Source organism: Plecotus auritus, assembly GCF_963455305.1.
Source record: "Plecotus auritus genome assembly, chromosome: 1".
Classification (NCBI taxonomy): Eukaryota; Metazoa; Chordata; class Mammalia; order Chiroptera; family Vespertilionidae; genus Plecotus; species Plecotus auritus.
The window spans coordinates 178,701,137-178,722,467 of record NC_137770.1 but is presented as its reverse complement, the minus strand read 5'-3'; the positions used below and the strand labels follow the sequence as shown (position 1 = coordinate 178,722,467).

The 21,331-nt window shown below is 47.6% G+C and overlaps 1 protein-coding gene across 4 annotated transcripts in view; it reads right to left on the bottom strand.

The window, feature by feature from the left end:
* Positions 1-1,334: 1,334 nt before the first annotated feature.
* Positions 1,335-21,331, bottom strand: part of TSPAN5 (tetraspanin 5) — a 180,809-nt gene continuing 160,812 nt past the window's right edge. Inside the window, exons 4-9 of one of the 4 annotated variants that reach the window (XM_080685560.1) lie at positions 16,257-16,403; positions 11,176-11,346; positions 8,744-8,869; positions 7,070-7,117; positions 6,857-6,973; positions 1,338-3,406 (exon numbers count right to left, since the gene is read on the bottom strand). In XM_080685560.1, coding sequence (XP_080541686.1) covers positions 3,341-3,406; positions 6,857-6,973; positions 7,070-7,117; positions 8,744-8,869; positions 11,176-11,346; positions 16,257-16,403 — 675 coding nt within the window. In that variant the 3' untranslated portion in view covers positions 1,338-3,340. Of the gene's footprint in view, positions 3,407-6,856; positions 7,118-8,743; positions 8,870-11,175; positions 11,347-16,256; positions 16,404-21,331 lie in introns of all 4 variants that reach the window. The other 3 variants (XM_080685559.1, XM_080685558.1, XM_080685561.1) reach the window with 3 other exon arrangements.

Genomic DNA, 21,331 nt, shown 5'->3' with positions numbered 1-21,331 from the left:
CGCAAAGATGCTTGTGGTAACCGGTCAAACAACAGAGATAGAGAGAAACTGAATAATCCTCCTCCAAGCCTGCCTACGCAGAGGAAACTTCCTGTAAGTTCTGAGTTTCGGAGACAAAGAACCCCTTTACTTCTTTTTGTTCAAAATATATTTTTATTGATTTCAGAGAGGAAGGGAGAGACAGAAACATCAATGAGAAGAGAATCACTGATCGGCTGCCTCCTGCACGCCACACACTGGGATTGAGCCCGCAACTGGGGCGCATATGCCCTGACGGGGAATGGAACCAGTGACCTCCTGGTTCACAGGTCGACGCTCAACCACGGAGCCCCACCAGCCGGGCTGAATCCCTTTACTTCTGAGCTGTAATATTTCTCCTTTCTGGGCCTAGAGTTTGCCGAGAGCAAGGAGGACAAACGGCCTCCCGCATATAAGATGATCTCTCCAGCACAGCTAAGAAAACTCAAGAAATCGGGATTGGTGACCCCCCCATTACCACAGATACACTCCCCTAAAGTCAAAATAACATTTGTGCTCTCAAGTATCCAGGGGTATGAGGCAAAACGTTTCTCAAACCAGTCTTGGCACAGTGTCAGGGTCTGAAAATACTGTGTGAACCTTAACATTTTGTTTTCCTTTAATCTTTGAAGAAAATCCCTGACTGTTCTAAAGACAGAGGTCTCCTTCTGCAGTGATAATTCAAAATAAAAGTTGTCAGCATTTCTCCAACAGGCTAAGATTCCTGCTCTAAGAGACTACTAGAAATTATTTTCTTAGAAAAAGGTTGTGGATATTATCAAGATTTACCTAGGCCCACGTGAGTCCTAATTCTCACTGTGCATTACATTTTCAATGGGACTTTCTTAAAAATATAGGGTCCATGGAAAAAAGAAAAAGAAACTATATATAGACTCTGGCTCCCCCACCACAGAACTGCTGGGGGCAAGGCCTAATGATCTCCCTACCACGTGGTCTCTGGGAGACTGACCAGCAATGGCCTTAGGAACAGAGATTTCCTATACACCCTGCTCGGCCTGTCTCCCATCAGACGGCAGCTGGTAGCACTGAGACCTTTCCCTCCCCATCACAAAACGTTCCCTGTCCCTTCCCCTGAGAGAACCGGACCCAGGCGGGGGTTCTCAAATTGTGCTTTCAAAATACATGGATGGCAACAGCGTCACCAGCAAACCGTCACCCGCGAACCAGTCAGAACAGCACCTTCTCAACCCCCGCCCTCCCCAGAATGACTGAGTCAGGAATTCTGGGAATGGGGCAGGCACAGTCATCTGTGTTTCAACAAGCCATCCGGGGATCCTGACACTGGCTGCTGAAGTTTGGGAACCGCTGCCTGCGAGACTGTTGCAATTTCAAGAGCGAAGCAACGAGGAGAGACATAACTCCATGTAAGGTAGAACCAAGTTTATTAATGACAGCCTTTATTACAACCACTCTCAAGTGTAAAAAATAAAGGGTGATTCGTTAAAATTTAAAACTCACTTGGACTTCCGTTTGGCCTTTCACTGGATGTGCCGAAGGGTGGGAATCTTGCCCGGTTCTGAGTCAACTGGTCAGAGGGAGTTCACTGGAGGATGAGGTAATGAACATGAAAGACAAGCGCGCCAGCCGGGGAGCCGAGCCTCTGTGTGGGAATGCCATCACAGGAGGACAAGCGTGGTGGGGCCGAGGCGAGATAAAATCATCTTACAGCTGGAGCATGGGATGGACATCGCTAACGATACAGAGACACACACACATGCAAAGTCAGACACACCCAAACCCCAGAGACCAGATTTTTTCAGAGAACTGATGTCCTTTCTCGGAGCAGACTGACACATGCATCGGCCACAATGATGCACCAGGGGCGGAAGCGGAAAGCCTTGCTCAAGTTTCGCCAAGTATGCTCGCCAGCTGCCCAGCGATGCGTCGGCAAATGTGTCATCACCGTGAAACACGCCTGTGGTTTTCCCAGCGTTCCACAGACTAATACCTGCTCCCCCAGGAGAGTAATATCCTGGTAGATGAGGCTGGATTAAAGTCTGGGGCAAAATGGGTCCATCCCACCTGGAGGCAGGCCAGAGGTGGGAGGCAGCACCTGGAGGTGGTTTTCCACCTAAGACTCAGAACACCTGCCCGTCAACGTCCTCCCTCGGAGTATTTGTGCTTTGTCGCCATCCTGATGGTTAATCTGCACTATGAGAACAGAAAGAGCTCTGCCCATTCACTCTTCTCTTTAAAAAATAAAAAAAAATAAAACCAGAGGAGGGGAAAACCCCACTAGAAGCTTTTGGATTGTGTCAACGTTGTTTTGGAAAGGGGTTTACTCCCATTCCAGGGGAGAGAGGGGCAGGATGCAGCAGAGACCACGACGACCCATATGGCTGAGGGATTGTTGAGTCCATGGATGCATCTGCGCGGGCCCAGTGGGCCCTTCCCAGCCAAGCGGCCTCGCCACACCTCTCCCATCCAGTGCTGACCACACCACACCTATAAACGTTGTCAGAAAGATGGCGGGAAGAGAAACTGGTGGATTCAGATTCTCAGGTCATGCGGGGAGATTACACACACAAAATTAATATTCAAGTTTGTAACACTTTAAAACTTAACAGAAATGGCAGCTTTTGGGGAGACTAAAACAAAAATGGCAAAAAAAAAAGAAAAAAAAAAGAAAAAGCCAAAGCCCCAGAGTTTCTGAAGAATCCGACACCTACTTGAGTGGCTGGGGTGAGGGTGTCTTCAACTAATACCTCGTCATGAGCCTCATTTTCTCCTTGGATGTCACTGGTAAATAAAGCGCAGGCCCACTGTGATCTCAAAATCTGACCCCAAGGACAAGCTGCTTTCTCCTTGGGACATGAGCTGTCACAGTTCCTTGGAGTGTCCAGTGAAGGGACGCCAATGACCCAGCCCTCACAGGGAAGGGGCTGGGTTTTAGGAAAGATGCACGTCTTCAGGCCATGGCGTGAGGAAGGGCAAGGCTGCCTCCCCCAGCCCTCCAATCATTCCTGGGTACAACAAGGCTTTTCCCACACATTCAAGTACATATGGGTTCCCCGCCCTCCCTTCTTTTCTTTTTTTGGTTAAGTATCCAACCATCCATAAATTCATGGCTACAGTAGAGATTCACGGTGCAACGACTTTCATACTGGTTATTTTTTCTTTAATTCTGTCAGTAAGCAGCATTTCTCAGTTTTCCCCCTCAAAACAAGTTCTTGGCAGCTCCATCAGGTGGGATTGCAGGAGGCCCCTGTGACGGGTCCGCGCGGCGTGGACGCGGTCGGGCCACTGGAGGGTGCGGAAGGCTGGGTGTCCAGTGTTCTGCAGAGGTGGCAGGCGCCCTGCTCTACCAGCTAGCCCTGACAGCTTCGATGTCGCTAACCAAGTTCTGGGCCAGGCATATCCCAAAAATCTGAGAAAGGAAGAAAAAGAGTCAAACAGTGAAACTCTGAATATCATTAGGCTTTTCCTTGGCCAATGAATCCTATTTTTCTTTTTCTTTTTTAAATATATTTTTATTGATTTCGGAGAGGAAGGGAGAAGAAGAGGGAAATAGAAACATCAATGATGAGAATCATTGATCAGCTGCCTCCTGCACGCTGCCTACTGGAGATCGAGCCCACAACCTGGGCATATGCCCTGACTGGGAATCAAACCTCAACCTTCTGGTTCATGGGTCAATGCTCAACCACTGAGCCACGCTGGCCGGGCTGAATCTGATTTTTCTTATCTTTGATCTTTTAAATTGAGATGTAACTCATATAAATGTAAAATCCATTCCTTTAAAGTGCATAATTCAGTGGTTTTTAGTGTATTCACAGGGATATGCAACTATGACCACTATCTGTTTCCAACACATTTCATCACCCCAGAAAGAAACTGTACCCATTAGCAGTCATTCCCATGCCCCCCACCTCCACAATCCTGCCAACCACTAATCTATTTTCTTTGAAATTGCTCATTCTGGACATTTCGTATAAATGGAATCATATAACATCTGGCCCTTTGTGTTAGTCCGCTTTCACATAGCGGAGTGTATTCAAGGTCCACCCATGTTGTAGCATGTACCAGTAGTTAATCCTTTTGATGGTTTGGATAATATCCTATCTAATAAAAGAGTAATATGCAAATTGACCATCACTCCAACACACAAGATGGCTGCCCCCATGTGGTCAAAGATGGCTGCCCCCATGTGGACACAAGAAGGCCGCCACCTGCGGACTGAAGGGTCCCGGGTTCGATTCCGGTCAAGGGCATGTGCCTTGGTTGCGGGCACATCCTCAGTGGGAGGTGTGCAGGAGGCAGCTGATCGATGTTTCTCTCTCATCGATGTTTCTAGCTCTCTATCCCTCTCCCTTCCTCTCTGTGAAATATCAATAAAATATATTTAAAAAAAAAAAAAAAGAAGGCCGCCACAAGATGGCCAGCAGGGGAGGGCAGTTAGGAGGGACCAGGTCTCCAAGGGAGGGCAGATGGGGGTGATCAAGCCTGCAGGGGAGGGCAGTTAGGGGTGACCAGGCCAGCAGAGAAGGGAAGTTGGGGGCGACTGGGCCTTCAGGGAAGGGCAGTTGGGGGGGACCCAGGCCTGCAGGGGAGAGCAGTTGGGGGTGATTAGGCTGGCAGGCAGAAGTGGTTAGGGGCAATCAGGAAGGCAGGCAGGTGAGCAGTTGGGAGCCAGCAGTCCTGGATTGTGAGAGGGATGTCCAACTGCCTGTTTAGGCTCGATCCTACCATGATCGGGCCTAAACGGGCAGTCGGTCATCCCTTGAGGGGTCCCAGATTGGAGAGGGTGCAGGCTGGGCTGAGGGACACACACACACGTGCACGAATTTCGTGCACTGGGCCTCTAGTTCTATTATATGGATGAACCATATTTTGTTTTTCCATTCATCAGGTGATGGGCATCCACAGTGTTTCCTTTTTTGGGCTCTTATGAATAATATCACTATGAACAACTGTATATATGTTTTTGGGTGAACACGTTTTTTATTCTCTTTGGTACATACCTCAGAATAGAATTGCGGGGTCATATGGTAACTGTAATTTTCTGAGGAATTGCCAATTGTTTCCCATAGAGGCTGCATCGTTTTCATTCCCTTCAGTGATGTGGGAGGGTTCCAATTTCTTCACATCCTCGACAACTCGTTATTATCTTCCTTTATCATTACAGTTCACCCCTGAGCAACATGGGGGTTACAGGTGCTGTAATCCCGTGCAGTTGAAAATCCGCACATAACTAGTCAGTTTTCTGCATACTCAGATTCCCAACCTAAGTCAGTCGAACTACATAGATCAACTGAACTGTGGTCAGTTGAAAAAAAATGTGCTTATAAGTGGACCCACACACCTGAAACCCATGTTGCTCGAGGGTCAACTGTATGTCCATCCTACTGTGTGTGAAGTGGTGGATATCTCACTGTGGTTTTTATTTGCATTTCCCTAACAATTAATGGTGAAGTGCATCTCTTCATGTGCTTACTAGCTATTTGTATCTCCTCTGGAGATATGGCTATTCAAATTCTTTGCCCATCTTTAAATTGGGTTTGTCTTTTTAATTGTTGAGTTGTTCTTTGTATAGTCCAGTTACTTGATCCTTATCAGATATAATGATTTGCAAATATTTTATTCCATTTTGTGGGTTGTCATTCCATTTTCTTAGTATTTATAGCACAGAAGTTTTTAATTTTGGCAAAGTCCAATTGATCTACTATTTCTTTGGTTGCTTGTGTTTGTAGTGTTGTGTCTAAGAAAACCGCCTACTCCTAGGTCGCAAAGAGCTACACCTGTACTTTCTCCTAAGAGTGTTATAGTTTTAGCTCTTATATTTCGGTCTTTGGTCTAGTTTGAGTGAATTTTCATGTATGGTGTGAGGTAGAAGTTCAAATTTATTCTTTTGCATATAGATAGTCAGTTGGTCCAGCACCATTTATTGAAAAGACTATTTTCGCCCCAGTGAATGGTCTTGGTTCCCTTGTCAAAAATCTGCTGACCATCAATGCATGGGTTTACTTCCAGACTTTCTATTCTGTTCCACTGACCTATATGCCAACCTTATGCCAGGAGGCACCATCTTGGTGACTGCACCTGTGAAGTAAGTCTGGAATTGGGAAGTGTGAATTCTCCAAATTCGTTCTTTTTCAAGTTTGTTTTGCTATTCTGGGTCCCTTGCATTTCCATATGAATTTTAGGAACAACTTGTTCATTTTGGGGGGAAAAAAATAAAAAATGCAGTTTGAATTCAGAGATTTCACTGAATCTGTAGATGGATTTGAGGAGTACTGCCACATGAGCGATAGTAAGCCTTTCAATCCATGAGTATGGGAAGGCTTTCCGTTATTTAGGTCTTCTTCCATTTCTTTCAACCACTGCGCCACATTTGGGCTCAAAGAAAAGTATCACATCTCCACAGGATGAAAACGCTACACTCAGGACTGCCCAGGAGGAAAAGTGGGCACTCCTATCCCTCACTAGCACTTTGGGAAGGCGGGCCAGAGACAGAAAGGGACATAGCATGTTTGTAAAAATCCAAAAAAACCTTAACCTCACCACTTGGATCTGCTTTTGACCATTCCTGCCTGCCCAGCTGGCACACACAGAATTATTGAGCCCATGGAAATGCACGACCCAATCAATGTCTCCATCTTCAAAAGGAAAAAGAACAGTTTCCTAATGTATTTTAGGATAGAGTTGCATCTAAAATTAGAGCTTTAATGAAAACCACACAGTTTGGGTCTGTTTCCCAGCCCTTTCACTTGTGTCTTCCATACTGGGCCGTTCAAGTGATCAGGCAAAGTGCCCGGCCTATTGAGGATTCTCCCGGGCATCACTTCCCTGTGACATCCAGGAAGGAGCCCGGCCTTACCTGCAGCAGTGCAATGCCTATGAATACACCGGCCACGATGGTTAAATTGTCCTGCAGCCACTTCTCAAACTGGGGCACGCAGCCTTTCGTGTAGATTACGATCTGCTGGTCGACCTCCTTCACAAGGGAAGAGGAGAACACAGCGTCACCACGCAAGTTCCAAAGCTCCTCCAACACCCGGGGCGCTAAGCGACAAGATGATATTCCACTTACTGGTTTTTGCCGGGCATCGTAGCCACACTGAGTGTTGATAACATCTTCCTGGGGGAAGAGAAGAGGACAGTGACCGTCACGCCGGTCAGAACGCCCACGGAGGAATTAGCAGAAGATGCCCACTCAGAGGAATAAAATGTGCACTGGGGCACGCAGAGGGACCGGCGCCTCGGGAAGCCCTTTGATATGTGATCCCATGTAATCATTTTAACAATCCCCAGAAGCAGGTATTAACATATGCCCTTTTCCAACGAGGAAAACAGAGGCTTAGGAAATACCAGGAAGGAGAGCAAGCCCATTATGTGGGAAGTACAGGATTCAGAGCTGACAGCCTCAGTAAGTTTATGGTGTTTAGGGAACTGGAGACAGATAAAAACCACGCCGAATGGGCATAATGACTGGCTTCATATTTGCTCGCTTTGGTGTGTGTGTGGGGGGGACTTCTACTTTTGAATATGTATATTTCTGTATTATTTAAATGAGTTTTCAATGAGAATACGTGACTTCATTAAAAACAAAACAACACCCTAGTCACATATCACATGGACACATGTTCTGACATCTGACAGCCCTGATCGGAAATGCGGGTTCCCCTCTTTTAGGCTTCTTTTTTCCCCTCTGCAGGGGGTGGGCAGAATTTGTTAGCTTGGCATTTATGGAATGAGATACCTCTGCCCAGAGGATCTGTCGCTGAAAGGGGAGACATAATGCCTTCTGAGAACCTCAGAGTTCATCTGATGGAATGTTAACACAGGGCAGAACTGGAGACAGAGCAGTGGCATCTGCCAGCCAGCGTGAGGCTGCCTGAGCGGGCACCCTGGGCTCTGCCCGGCACTCTTGCCTTTGGGCCTCCTCAGAGGAAAGGGAGAAACAAACCAGTGGGGAAGGTCAGCTGTCCTGGCGAGATCCCAGAGCAGCGAGCACAGGCCTTCCTGATTCTCAGTCTCTTGAGACCCAGAGTAACAGCCTAGGCTGACCCCCACCATGGGCGATGGGCGATGGGCAGGCTGCAGGGAACTTCTGCTTCCCCACCCCGAGGCCACGCCCCTTTTGGAGAGCTGCACACCCTCTACCTTCCAGGGGGAAATGGCCATGAACTCATCAGTGCCCACCCGGAACTGCTTGATGGGGACAAGGGCAGCTCTGAGGGTGCACACGTGGGGACTGACGGGCTACGAACGAGTCTGGGCAGCTATGGTCTTCCCGCATAGCATTCTTGTCTCAGACTCTTCTAATCCAATGTGTCCCCCACAACTAAGTCGGGAAGAAAAGGGTTACTAACTGCAACCCAATGAGAGAGCTCCCAGGTGAGCTTTTAAAGAAGGAACAACAGGCTGCCTGGGTCTGACGCTCAGTGCCAACACTTGCTGGCGATGTGAGCTTGGGTAGGGACCTAAAATCCAGGGGCCTCGATTTCACCTAAAAAGGGAAGATAATGTTGGTATCTGCTGGCAGGAATGTTCTGGACTTAAATGAGCCAAGGCACACAAAGGCTCAGAACAGGAGCCAGCGTGCACTGGTGAATTAGCGCCCGCGATGATCCCTCCTCTGGGAAGAACTAGCCGTAGAGCCCCTGCAGGAGCGACAATCAGGACTAAGCAGGTAAGAGGGTGCCCAGCCCACACACCGTCCGGGCGATGCGGGAGCAGGGGGGCGAGTTGCTGCCTCACTTACCGCGGGATCTTTAGTACAGCAGGAGAATGGCACGCCGCACCTCTCCCGACTTGCATTGGAATCTGTGCAATTGAAGTAAATATTTAGGTTCCAATCATCAGCTCCAAAAGCCCCACAGCACTGCCACTAGAGCAAACAGGAGAGAATTAGAACACCTCGACCTGGAGGCCACCGGCGCTGCCCCCACACCCGCCCCCACGGCCACACCCAGTCCTGCCGGCTCCAACCCTCTCTTCCGTCTCAGAATTTATTTTTATACCAGACTGAACCTAGCAGCCCCTGTCAGAGCCTCCAAAATAACGCAGGCGGAAGGTGTGTAAGGATGGGTGGGCATGTGATTGGGAAGGTCGATGAGACCCATGGTGTTAGGTGGGGGGAGTGGGGGGCAGGAGGCTATAGCAGGGCTCCCTTAGAACAGTTGGGTGCACTCGGGAACATTCTAGAAGGATAAACAAGACACTAAACAGCAGTGTCTGAAGGAGGCGACTGGGGCCGTGGGTGGGATATCTAGAGATTTCCTTTTTTACAATTTTGATCTCTACACCTTAATGGTTTTTTAAAAATCTGTTTTATTGCTGTATCACTAACATGCAATAAACTGCACATAGTTAAAGTGTACAGTTTGATCATTTTTGACATATGTAAACATCATGAAACCATCACTACAATCAAAATCGTGAACACTCCCATTACCCCCCGAAGTTTTAGAGGCTGACTTTTCATTACATAATCTGTTAGTACTCGGAACCTGTTTAAACAAGAGCAGGCATTTACATTTTCAAAAAATTACTTAAAAATGCAATCGTCTAATTAAAATATAATCACGTTAAATTCCGTGGGTCTTTCAAGGGGCCTGACTCAGAGGCTGGGCCCCCTGTCTCCTCCCCCTCCCTCCCACCCCAAACCCAACCCCCCCCCCCCCCCCCCCCCCCCCGACCCCGGACTAGCTCCACTTCTCCCAGTTAAATAAATATCCAGCCGTGACCACTGAACGGCTTTCCGGACCAGCAGCTACTTCAGAACATTCAGCTCCACGACAGAAAAAGAAAAATCACATGAAATGACAGCATTTCCCCGTAAAGCAGACAGCATTTCAAGAGAACGTGTATATGCATGTTCGTCTGCCTCATCGGGTTCTCTGAGGGCTCGAGCTGCGCATCCTGAAGTTTGCTGCAAAGCTCCATCAGATTTGTCATGCAAACGAGGCAGCAATAATACTTGGCAAGGCGTGAGCTTGCATCCATTATGACCTAACAAAACAGTGAAGTCTGCTGAGGAGATGAAAGGGGGCTTAACTTCATGCCCCAGTACAGCTCACTCCAGGGCAGTCCTTGCTGCCACGGAACAAAATCAACACAGCTTGCTCCGTTTTGAGGGCCTGATGTGTATGCGTGTGTGTGTGTGTGTGTGGCGGGGGGGGGGGGGTGGTCGCTCCCAGGACGAGTGCTGACGCAGCCCTGTCCTCCCTCTATCAAAGGGACCCCAGCTCCTCCTGTCATATACATTAGCATCGTGGACACCACTGTCCAGGTCTGCACAGCTTATCCGATGGTTTGAGTGTCTGCAAACAAGCACCTGCCAGTGTGTAGGACCACAACACCGTAAGCCTGTTATGAAACCGCCAAGCACATCTTACTCGAGTGTCACCGAATCTCCATGAGTTAAACTGTAGCTTTTATTATTTCCACATTACTGTTGGGGAAACAGGCCAAGGTTCTATTACCCGAAGTCGCTGAGCTGACCAGGTTTGGGCACCAGATCCGTGTGATCTGAGCCCTGTTTATATGCCATTTTGCGTTCTGAGTGGAACAGGGGTCCCGCTGCTTTGTGTGCCTTGCAGGGGCCGCCACCGAGAAATGTTCAGAAACCGGGTGGGAGGGGCTCTCCGCACCAGCTCTCCACGTGGTAGAGGCCACGAGGGGGTAAAACTTGCTCAACTTGCGGTTTAACCTGCGCATGCTGTAATAATACTGAATGGGTACACTCCAGGGAATTTTGAACAAATACCCTCCTGGTGAGGATATTATTCTGAGCTGTGAAGTGTGGAGGGTGACTAGAAATGGGCAAGGAACAAGACAGAATCCGTATTGAATGCCAAATAAAGTGTTAAACCTATAGCAAAGCAATCATCTTCCAATGTCGGCAGCAAAGGGCAACTGTGATTAGAACCTTCTTGCTCAAGAGTTTTCTTCTTTGTTGCTCTGGGCAGAAATGAAGATTAAGTAAAAACAGGGCATTTCCATGCAGAGCACAGTGCGTGTAGGTCAGAGAACAAGTCAGAAAAGAATGAACAGACAGGCAAACAAACCAAAAGCCGTGCAGACCGGTCAGAGGGCCGTCCCGGCTGGCAGATGCGGAGCCAGGAGGATGCTCTCTGGGGCCATCCTTCCCAGAAGGCTTTCAACTTGAAAAGAAACCGAATTTAAACTTACATATTCCTGGGTGAAGTCTATGAGGTTTTGCAAATCAATGTCATCCCTGTACGCTCTGATGTTGTTGTTTATAAAGAAATACAGCTGGTCTTTGATCCAGTCTTTGAAAACAAACGCCAGAACCCCGGCAGTGAGCTCCAGGAAGAAAATGATGCCCAGGAACACGGAAAACTAAGACAAAAGACACAGACATGGAGGACAGTTACACCGGCTGTTTTGATCATATGCCGTTCAATGGTTCCTTCTAAAAAGGTTGGTAATTACACTGGGTTGTTACACATGTCCAAAGCAGATAACCTTCCGTTTCTTAAGATTCATTAATAAAATATTATACTCCAAAAAAGGACTTTAAAAACAATCATTTCATAATCACATTTTGGGGCTCTGGTGGCTCCATTTGGCAATTAACCAACAAAGCTCCTAAGCAAACACAGATAATAGGAATTTCTCATTAGCGTCACATTAAGGCCTAACGAATTTCTCCTGATTAATGTGCTGCCTGCCAGGCGCTGAACAATGGCCCGGCCCTACCTCTAGTAAGCTTTTGCAACACTGAGAAATAAATTACCCCGATACTTTAAGATCACCTGTCATTTGTTACTGTGGCCTGGGTCCTGTATGCAATATATTCCTTTTGTGGATTCAGACACTGCCCCGATTCCCCTTTGCACCTGCTCCACAGAGTAAAACAGCACATGTGTATCTTAGATGAAGAGAACAGAGGGGAAGTGAGGGGTGACTGTGACATGAAGGTAATTTCCCATCAAGAAAATAAAACGAAACCACTTTTATTTGTGAAGCACCAGCCTCAGCATGTTTTAAATAACATCCATGTGCCGCCGCTGTGAGACTCCTGGCTCATGCAGACGACAGGAGTTTAAGAAGGCAGGTGAGAGGCCACAGGTAACGTGGGAATGGCCCATGAACTGGAGAAAATTCCCTTCCGTCTAGAACACTCAGCACAGCCTCGCCTTAGTCATATCACATACCTTCACACCTCCAGTTCTTTCCACTTCCTCCAACCTCCACATTCTTACCCTTTTCCATTTTAATTTGTTCAAAGAGTTTCTGAGAAATGAGGCTGTGAAGGAGCAGCGTATAAACTGCAAGCAAACTTCTGGTGACAGAAAAGGCGACACCCCTGTGTCAGCAGAGCTCCGGAGGCTGCAGGACAGGGGGTGGCCGAGGGAGGAGGCAGAGGGGCCAAAGCTGCTGCTGTGTCTGCATTCCGCAGGCAGCCCTCAAGCGGCCAACCAGGAGCACACCGCGTGGGGGCGGGCACAGAGGAAACGACACAGTTACTTAAAATTTAACAAGACTAAAATCGGCCCTGGCCTGTGTGGCTCAGTGCTTGGAGTGTTGGCCCGAGCCCTGAAGGGTCTTGGGTTCCATTCCCAGTCAAGGGCATGTACCTGGGTTTCGGGCTCGATCCCAGGCCCCAGTGATCGGGGCTTGGGTGGGAGACAAACAACAGATGTATCTGTCTCACATAGATGTTTCTCTCACCCCCACCCCACCTCCTTTTTACTCTCTCTAAAAAAAAATCAATGGAAAAAATGTCCTTTGGTGAAGATTAACAAAAACCAACCAAACAAATAAACAAAAAGACTAAAAATATGTATTCATTCAACGAACATTGACTGAATGACCTGGAAGAGGTCAGGCCCTGAGCTGGGTGGGCTTTGCAGAAGCGAGGATGAGCAGGCCCATACCCTGCCTCCAAAGAGCCTCTTACAGTAAGGGACCGGGGAGGGGGAGGGTTGTGAGGGGGGTCATATCACAGTATGTGTCTGGCAGTGTCTGCCCAGGGTGCCAGGTGCTGCTCTGAGAGGGTGGCATAAGGGGAGGGTGGGAGGAAGAAATAAGCGCCTGGCAAGGTCTAGGATCCCAAGGTTTAGGCCCCCATTCTAGGCCCTCCAGCTCAGCCCTCAGGGTCAGAGCTCCTGCTTATCTGCCCTTGAGCTCACTAGCAATAGAATCTAAAGAGTTCATTATCATCACTGGTACCAGTAATTTCAAAGGGAGCTTTCCTCAGTCTAGATTAGAAGAAGGACAAGAAAATGGTCACTTTTGCTCTTGCATCTCAGGCACCAGCATGCCATCATGACTTAGGAAGACCCGGAAGCTTCAGGGCCACCACCCCCCCCGTCCCACCCACCCACCCACCCCGTGCTTCCATCGGCAAGCACAGGAAGCACGGGGTGGGTGGGTGGGTGGGGCGGGGGGGGTGGTGGCAAGAGTGATGGTGGCTTGCATTATCACAGGATCAGCTTCGACAACTATGGCCCAGGGCCCTTTGGGGAAAGTTGGTATGAGGATTACCACTTAAAGGGGAGCCAGAGCTCGGCCCAACTGTTGACCATGATAAACTGTGGACTTTGGTCAGTGGACAGTCCCAGAAGTGCTCCTATCACTGACATGGTGCAATTGGGCCGCTACAAAGTTCTAGGGCAGGGAAAGCGCCCCAAACAGCCTATCATCATGAAGGCCAAGTTCATCAGCAGAAGAGCTGAGGAGAAGATGAAGGTGTTGGGGGAGAGGGGGGTCTGTGTCCTGGTGGCTTGAAGCCACACAGAGGAAGTTCATTAAATGCTCACACATTGGGGGGGGGGGGGGGGGGAGAATCCTATCACTTTTACACAATGGCCACCCTATAGCATAGCATAAAACAACTCCTCTCCCTTTATTAGGTACCTCTCTACATGACAGTCATGACACTACAGAAATGAGATCATCATAGCTACCTCATGTGTGTGCACACACAACAATAAGACATAAGTCACGCAAAGGTTATAATTAGATTTTTTTGTCTTCACCTTTACAAAGGCTAGGCAAGTTCATTTTCTCGTTACCCTGGTAAATTTTCACATAATAATATACAATATGCATATCAAAAATTGAGTCCAAATTAAATTCTTATCAAATATTTGGCAGAAACATGCATGCCCCGGGCCCTGTGAGCAAATTTCCCCATTTCCTAAGCGGAAGAGATGGACTCACAGGCTTCATAGGGCCTCAGTCCACGAGAAAGCTCCATTTCTATGTCATGGTAACTCAGCTCTTGGATGTTCCCCAGCAATTCTCCTGGCCTTACAGCATCAGATGGTTGAGGCTGTTTGGAATGATGATGCCATTGACTTCCTACTTATTTCAAAGACTATTCTAGGCCAGTTTTTACTGCATGTACTAAATGGAGAAAGGAACCATTTAAAATATTCCCCAAGACTTAAGAAAGCCAGGAAACAACACAATTCTCTTTATTTGCAACATGGGACTTTATAAATTAAGGTGATAACTTAGAGAAATGTATAATTCTCTGCCTATTCAAGTTAACTCTGGTATCTTCATCTATAAAAGTGATAACGGGACTATCCTTATAAACGAATATGATTAAAATGAATCATTTGGTGGCATGGAGGCTAAAAATGATAAAATAGTGGCAATCAGTAAGTATGATGAGGCCCAAAACAGGCTACAGAAAAGCTGAGGGGGGTGAGTTCAAGCTTTAGAAATACCCCACGCCAAGAGGACTGGCAGGTTGCTATCAGGGACAAAACTTCCCTGGGGCCTCCATAGGTCTTTGACTAGGTGAGGAATGGTGTGTGGGTGGGTGGATGCAAGAGAAATAGAGTTTGGGAAATTAGCTACTCCCAACAGAGACCCATGTATACAGAACAGAGATCCAATGGCTCATTAATTTGCACCCTGGACCAAGTATCCCTTGGTTTTTCCCTATCAGCGCGAGTCATATGAACTTCCAGGTGAAACAGCCTCCAGACCTTGTCTGGGCCAGAGCTGCCCACCTGTATGGCCAGGGAGCCTGCTCTTCTTGGGGATGTTCAAGAAAAAATGCCAGAGGATGATGTGGCAGATGTGCTGGGGAGAGAATCGCCTTCTGCATGGCAGCTGGGACTAGTCCTGGTGGACGCTCCTGTTTAAATGAAAATGGCCCTCAATGACACTGTGTCATAAAGGTTGAGATTAGTGATATCAAACGTACACTATTCTCTAGAAATCTAACCATCTTCCCTCATCATAGGAGGGTGGGTTCCCGCCCCCCATACTTTTTATTTTTGGAAAGGGGAGTGGAATGGATACTGTCGTGAGGAGGGCTGTGATTCGGCCGCCACCAAATGCCCACATCCAGACAACAGGCACGTTCAGTGAGCTTTAGCCAAACTCACCGAACCTATTTCACACACACACGTGTGCACATAAGCCATCCTGTTCTCCTCGGGGAGGCATCTCCAAAGGAAGGCTTCCACTGGTCATGCTCTCCTTTTAATACCTTCCTGCCCCTGGGGAGAAACGCCTCTTCCAAATACACTCATGCTAACAGTGACCCCAACACCCTGCACGGGATCTAAAGAGTATGCTGCTCAAAAGAGGGAAGACATTGCCTTTCACTGTTTCTCCACATTCACCCAAACCTGCTGCTTAACAGATTTATCTGCACAGGCCACAGCCACCGGGCTTATGTCTGGTTTCTCTAAACCAACCAGCTGAACAACTTCCTTCCGATTACGTGCTTAAAAGCGAAAGCACAAATCACTTAAAAGAAGAAAACTATGTCTACAGAACCACCTTAGTCCTAAAGGTAATTTAGGGATTGGAATGCAGTCGTGACTACGTGTGCAAAACCATGGGGTGGGGGTGGTTTATATATAATTAAGGAGGCACGGGCAGGGGCAGAACGGAGGGCTCTCTTGAAGAAAAGCATGGCCCGGGCTGTATTTCCGCCAGGGCTTTCGGTACAGCGCCCTCTTGCCTAAAGACAGAGTCCTGCCCTAACCGGTTTGGCTCAGTGGATAGAGCGTCGGCCTGCGGACTCAAGGGTCCCAGGTTCGATTCCGGTCAAGGGCATGTACCTTGGTTGTGGGCACATACCCGGTGGGGGGTGTGCAGGAGGCAGCTGATCGATGTTTCTCTCTCATCGATGTTTCTAACTCTCTATCCCTCTCCCTTCCTCTCTGTAAAAAATCAATAAAATATATTAAAAAAAAAAAAAAAGAAAAAAGACATAGAGTCCTCCTGATGGGGGCGTGCTTGGTTTTCACCCGCGAGCAGAGTGGGATACTTACAAACTTGAGGAGGAAAGTGTTTTCCCGTAGAGCTCCAATGCACCCTGCAAATCCCAAAATGAACATCACTCCTCCCACCACCAGGAAGAGCCAGACAGGGTCGAAGCCGCCGAGGTCGGTGATAGAAGAGATGTTGGACAGAACTCCCTGGGGGCAGAGAAGAACACACAACAGGGCACCGGGTGCGGGGTTAGTTCTCCACCGTGAAAAGGTTACTGCAACTGTCTTTTCCCCTCCGAGGAAAAACGGCAGAGGCCACACAGAAAACTACTTTCTTTCCAAGTCTAGATGGGTTCATATTTTAAGTGAAACGATATAATGCAAAGAAATGACCCCAAGAAACCACTGTGAGACCTTGCATGGAGATGTGGAAATTACCTCTGCTTTCTCTGTCCCCACACATTAGTGGGCTGAGGTAAAAAACCGGTGTGTGAGAAAAAACACGCCCCCTGTACACCTGAAACTAATACAAAATAATACTGACTGTAAACTATGATTTAAAGATAACACTTTTTAAAGGGGGAGGAAAAAGAAAAACACCTCCTAACACCCAGGAAGGGGAGCCGTCCGTAAGTCCCAGGACATGCGGATCGGACAAGTGCCTGCTTTGAGCCCTTGGCATTTCTCAGGAAACAGGGACTCTTCATGCTCACACAGTGGCCAGGCCCAGACACGGGCCCCTTGAAGTTTCCCAGGGAAACACTGCACCTCAGGATCCACCCTGGAGCTTCACAGGAGACCCCGTCAGGCTCAGATCCTCAAAGCTAAGAATTGGGATTTAAACCATTTACAAATCAACAGTCACTCCCTGGGTTTCAACCCTTTTATTCTCCTATCACAGGAACCCAGAGTGATTTCATTTCTCCCCAAACAATGCCATTTCCTTACTGAAAGCCTTTCTCCCTTAATGGGACCATGTCACATATCACCCAAAACTATGTGAGAAATTATGAGATTATTTTTCTTCTAAACTACAAGGTACAGATGTACTATTTCTTCCTATAGACACCAACTACTGTTATGTTGAAACTGGAAGTATGTGAGTCTTAAATACCCCATATCATCATCCATATTTTATTTTCTTTTAAGGTATTTTTGAACTCTCAAAATCCCCACAGTATGTCATGGTATAGTTTGCTATACAGTCTTAATATTAAATAACTTGTTTTCACAGCGTTCGCAATAACCCGGAAGAATACAAAGTATTTATCTGATTTTATACTTTGAAATCAGATAAATACCTACAGAGGTTTGGCGACTCGCTGAAGGTCATACAGCTATTGTTTTGGACCCAGAAAAGATTGTCTACTTCACTACTCTTATTCTATCAAGTGGGAGCCATGTCCTTGCATCCAAGCACGTCCCAGTCAGCACTGATCAATGCCCGACTCTGGGAGCTGTGTTCGCCCCTTTTAAGGTAGTAGGAACATTTGGACAAGAGTATGGTGTGTGTTAGGGGTGAGGGGAGCAACACCTTAAGAACAATAATAGGCTATGAATCTAGAACAGATGAGGAATTAAGAAGTCTTAGAATGTACAACTTCAACCTTATGAAAAAGGCCAACACTTTAAATAAATCACAGATGAAGGCTTGAGAGATTATGAAAGCACATAGGAATGTAGGGTGGAGTCACTAACTTCTGGGATGACATCACAAAAGACAGCCACACCCTTCACCAGGATGCAGAGACCCGTGTTTTAATACAATCTGTGTTCTTAGAGTTTCCTAGCTCTGAGCTCTGAATACTGGTGGTGGGGAGTGGTAAGATACAAAAATACAGTGACCAATTCTTCACCGCACAAATGATGCTAAGAAAAGTCACACAAAATCTAAGCGACCGTGGTGAGGACCCCATGCTGAAAATAAACCAGCCTCGCCTGTCAGAATGCCTTTTTTTAAACACAGGCATTGGGTTTTAGACCTCCCTAGCCAGGGCACAGAGGCCTTTGGGGGTACAAGATAACAGTCTTAAATTTTAAAAAGTCAACTTCATCATGGGAAAAGTACGCTCAATTTCCTTGGCATCAAAATGAAGAGGCAGCAGAGGTGGAGAGACAGGGAGAAGTTCCAACATCAGAGGCTAGAAATACCAGCACGTCCCAGCAACGGTGAGAGAGAGGCTGCCTGCGAGCCACGGCTTCCCCTCGGGACCGAGCTGGGAACCTCCGTCGGAGGGGCTCCAGGATCGGTTCCCACCCTGAATCGGAAGCTGGGACTTACTGACTTCTAGGTTCCTTCCAACTTTAAGACTATTCTATGATTTCATCCATTTTTAATAGGCTTTTAAGTTGGGATTCACACTCAAGTGTGCACAAAGATCAGATTGTTCACCCGGACAGCGTGGCTCAGGGGTTGAGCGTCGACCTATGGACCAGGAGGTCACGGTTCAATTCCTGATCAGGGCACATGCCTGGGTTGTGGGCTCAAACCCTAGTGCGGGACATGCAGGAGGCAGCAATCAATGATTCTCTCTCATTGTTGATGTTTCTATCTCTCTCTCCCTTTCTCTCTAATATCAATAAAAAATTTAAAATAAGATAAGATTGTTCCCACTCCTCCGTGACCCACGGCTGCACACACAGAGCTCTCTGAATCACAAGGACAGTTATCCGGGCAACTCTGGCAAACCGAGCAAGCTGGCAAACACACCTGTGCCCGAAACGCCAAGACATGCCCGCCCCAAAGGCAAGACGGTCGGATCCCAGGTGTCAGCAGACTCCGGGATCACCTGTCCTCTCGGGGTTTCATCTGGAGGATGAGAATTTGGCTTCTCACATGAACTCATTTTCGTACTTCTACTCTCCCCAGCCTGCAGGTTCAGTTTTAATTGCCAGGCCTTCCGCTGTTTCCATGGAAATGACAATCATCTGGGGGCCTGTCGGGATTGCAGATTCTCCTCACTTAATCCTAAATTCTGGCAAAAGACAGGGCTGGAGGCCGATACGGAGAGGGTGTGGGCAATGACATTGTACAAAGCACAGAACGACCAAGAACTTTGTTTTTACTGGATCAGTTGAAAACTAACTCAAATCTTAAAACACAAAGTATGGAAGTAAACGCCCCATGCCCAATGTGCTTGTTGTTAGGACCACTCACCCAGACGGAGATGAGAAAACTTGACTCTCTCACCTGTGCAGTGTTCCCAAGTATTTACCGAAGGGCAGGCAGTCTGTTTCTGACAACACAGGGAGGTGAAGGGGGAGCGGACAGAGTCCTGGCCACAGAGACTGGATTACCAAAATGACAGCTGAACCTTCTGTTGTCTTCAAGATGGGCTCTCCCTAGACTTTGTAATTGTGTTAAGCTCAATTTGACAAATGAATCAGAAGTGCTAGAACATGCCTACCGAAGAATAATTATAATTAAAGCTTGTAGTTGACAAGAAGCCGGAAGGAAAAAATATCTAAGATTACAGTTACGTCTGCCAAGTGATTTAAAGTAGACATGCACTCGAGGTAAGTCCTCAGGAATGTGTAAGAACACCACCAGCAGACACCTTGTCTTCTGGGAACCTGTGGGCACCACCCTCTCCTTTGGGGAACCACATTCCCCCTTCTTGTAAGAATTCCTTCTCCCCCACATCCACTCCATGAGCCCTCGAGCGTCCGTTCTGACACGACCCCGTGCCTCTGTGAGAGCAGGCAGCCTGCATGCCCTTCCTTGGAAACCAGGGTTAGGACAGACAGCCCTCTCCCGTGGCTGAGATTGTGAAATGCCAAATCCTGGAGCCACCTGCAGTATGCATTTCATCACGTGGAAAAAGTCAGTCTGTAGTGAGATCTAGAAAGCCAGGACTTACAAAGAACTGGGAGGAAGGGAAACTTCTAACCGTATTATAACCCCTGGACTGACCACAAATGAAAACCCCTTGATTGGATGAGCTGGTTCCCTTTGGGTCTGTATTTCCACCCGGGGAGCCCTGCACAATACAACCGCCACTTTGGATAAACTACATGTGAGTGCTGCATGGGTGCACCTACACAGGTATGCGTACACACACACACACACACACACACACACACACACACACACTTGTGACCAAAACTGGAGCTCACACTTTATGCTGGAAATAAAGTATAGCGGGGCGGGGGGGGGGGGGGGGTGCTCCCTTTACTCGGCTGGCTGATATTTCCAGTCAACATAACCATTAAGCCGGTGTAAACAGCTTTCCTTCACGTTGACTCACTAGCAATTGAGCATCAATAAGGACATGAGTTCCGGATGGAACTTTGAGGTGCTTTGTCTATGTCACTGACAAATAATGCATGATTTAAGCTCCAACTCTCCATCTAAACCTGAATGTTCAGTCCTTGGGTTTAAATGCCAACTTATTAGAACTCAAATTTGCTGGGAGATAAAGAAATGCAAAATGTTCCTTGGCTACTCCCTGCGTACCCAGATCTGCTGCGTGTGGGAGCAGGGCGCACAGGGAGCTGGCATCTGTATCGCAGCGGGAAGCTCTTCTCGCGTGCATCCTGCAGCTAAGCCCTGGGAGCGGGAGGCGGGGGAAGCGGGGAGAGCAAGGACGCCGGACCTTGTGGGAAGTCTGAACATATCCCATGAAGTGGAATCAAATTGGAATGAGGATAAATGGAGGAGAAGCAGAGCAATTAGCTGCGTGTACTGATTCCTTTCTCCTTTTCCTTTGGCTGATGTGAAAGCAGAGTTCTGAACAGCACTGATGGGGACAGAAAGGGGAAGACTAAGAGAGAGCGCCAGAGACCAAGACTGTAGGTCACAAGAAAAATTCATTCAAATACTACAGACTCAAGAATATTGGAGGACTTCCTGCACATAGATTCTTCATTGCTACATTAAGATTATAGTCATGTGTACGAATTCTCCGTATCCACACTGTGTGTTCCCCTATCCATATTCTTCTGCCCCACAGTCACCTAAGGCTACACCTGTGGCTGTGCCAGGCAGCAGAGGCAAAAACAAATCAACAAGAACAGAAAGTGCTGCTATATAGATGAAATGAATACTAGCCCATTTTAAAAGTTGATAGAAACACATATATTCAGCAAATTAGCCATTCCACAAATGGGCTTTTGGACAACTAGCTCTTGGCACA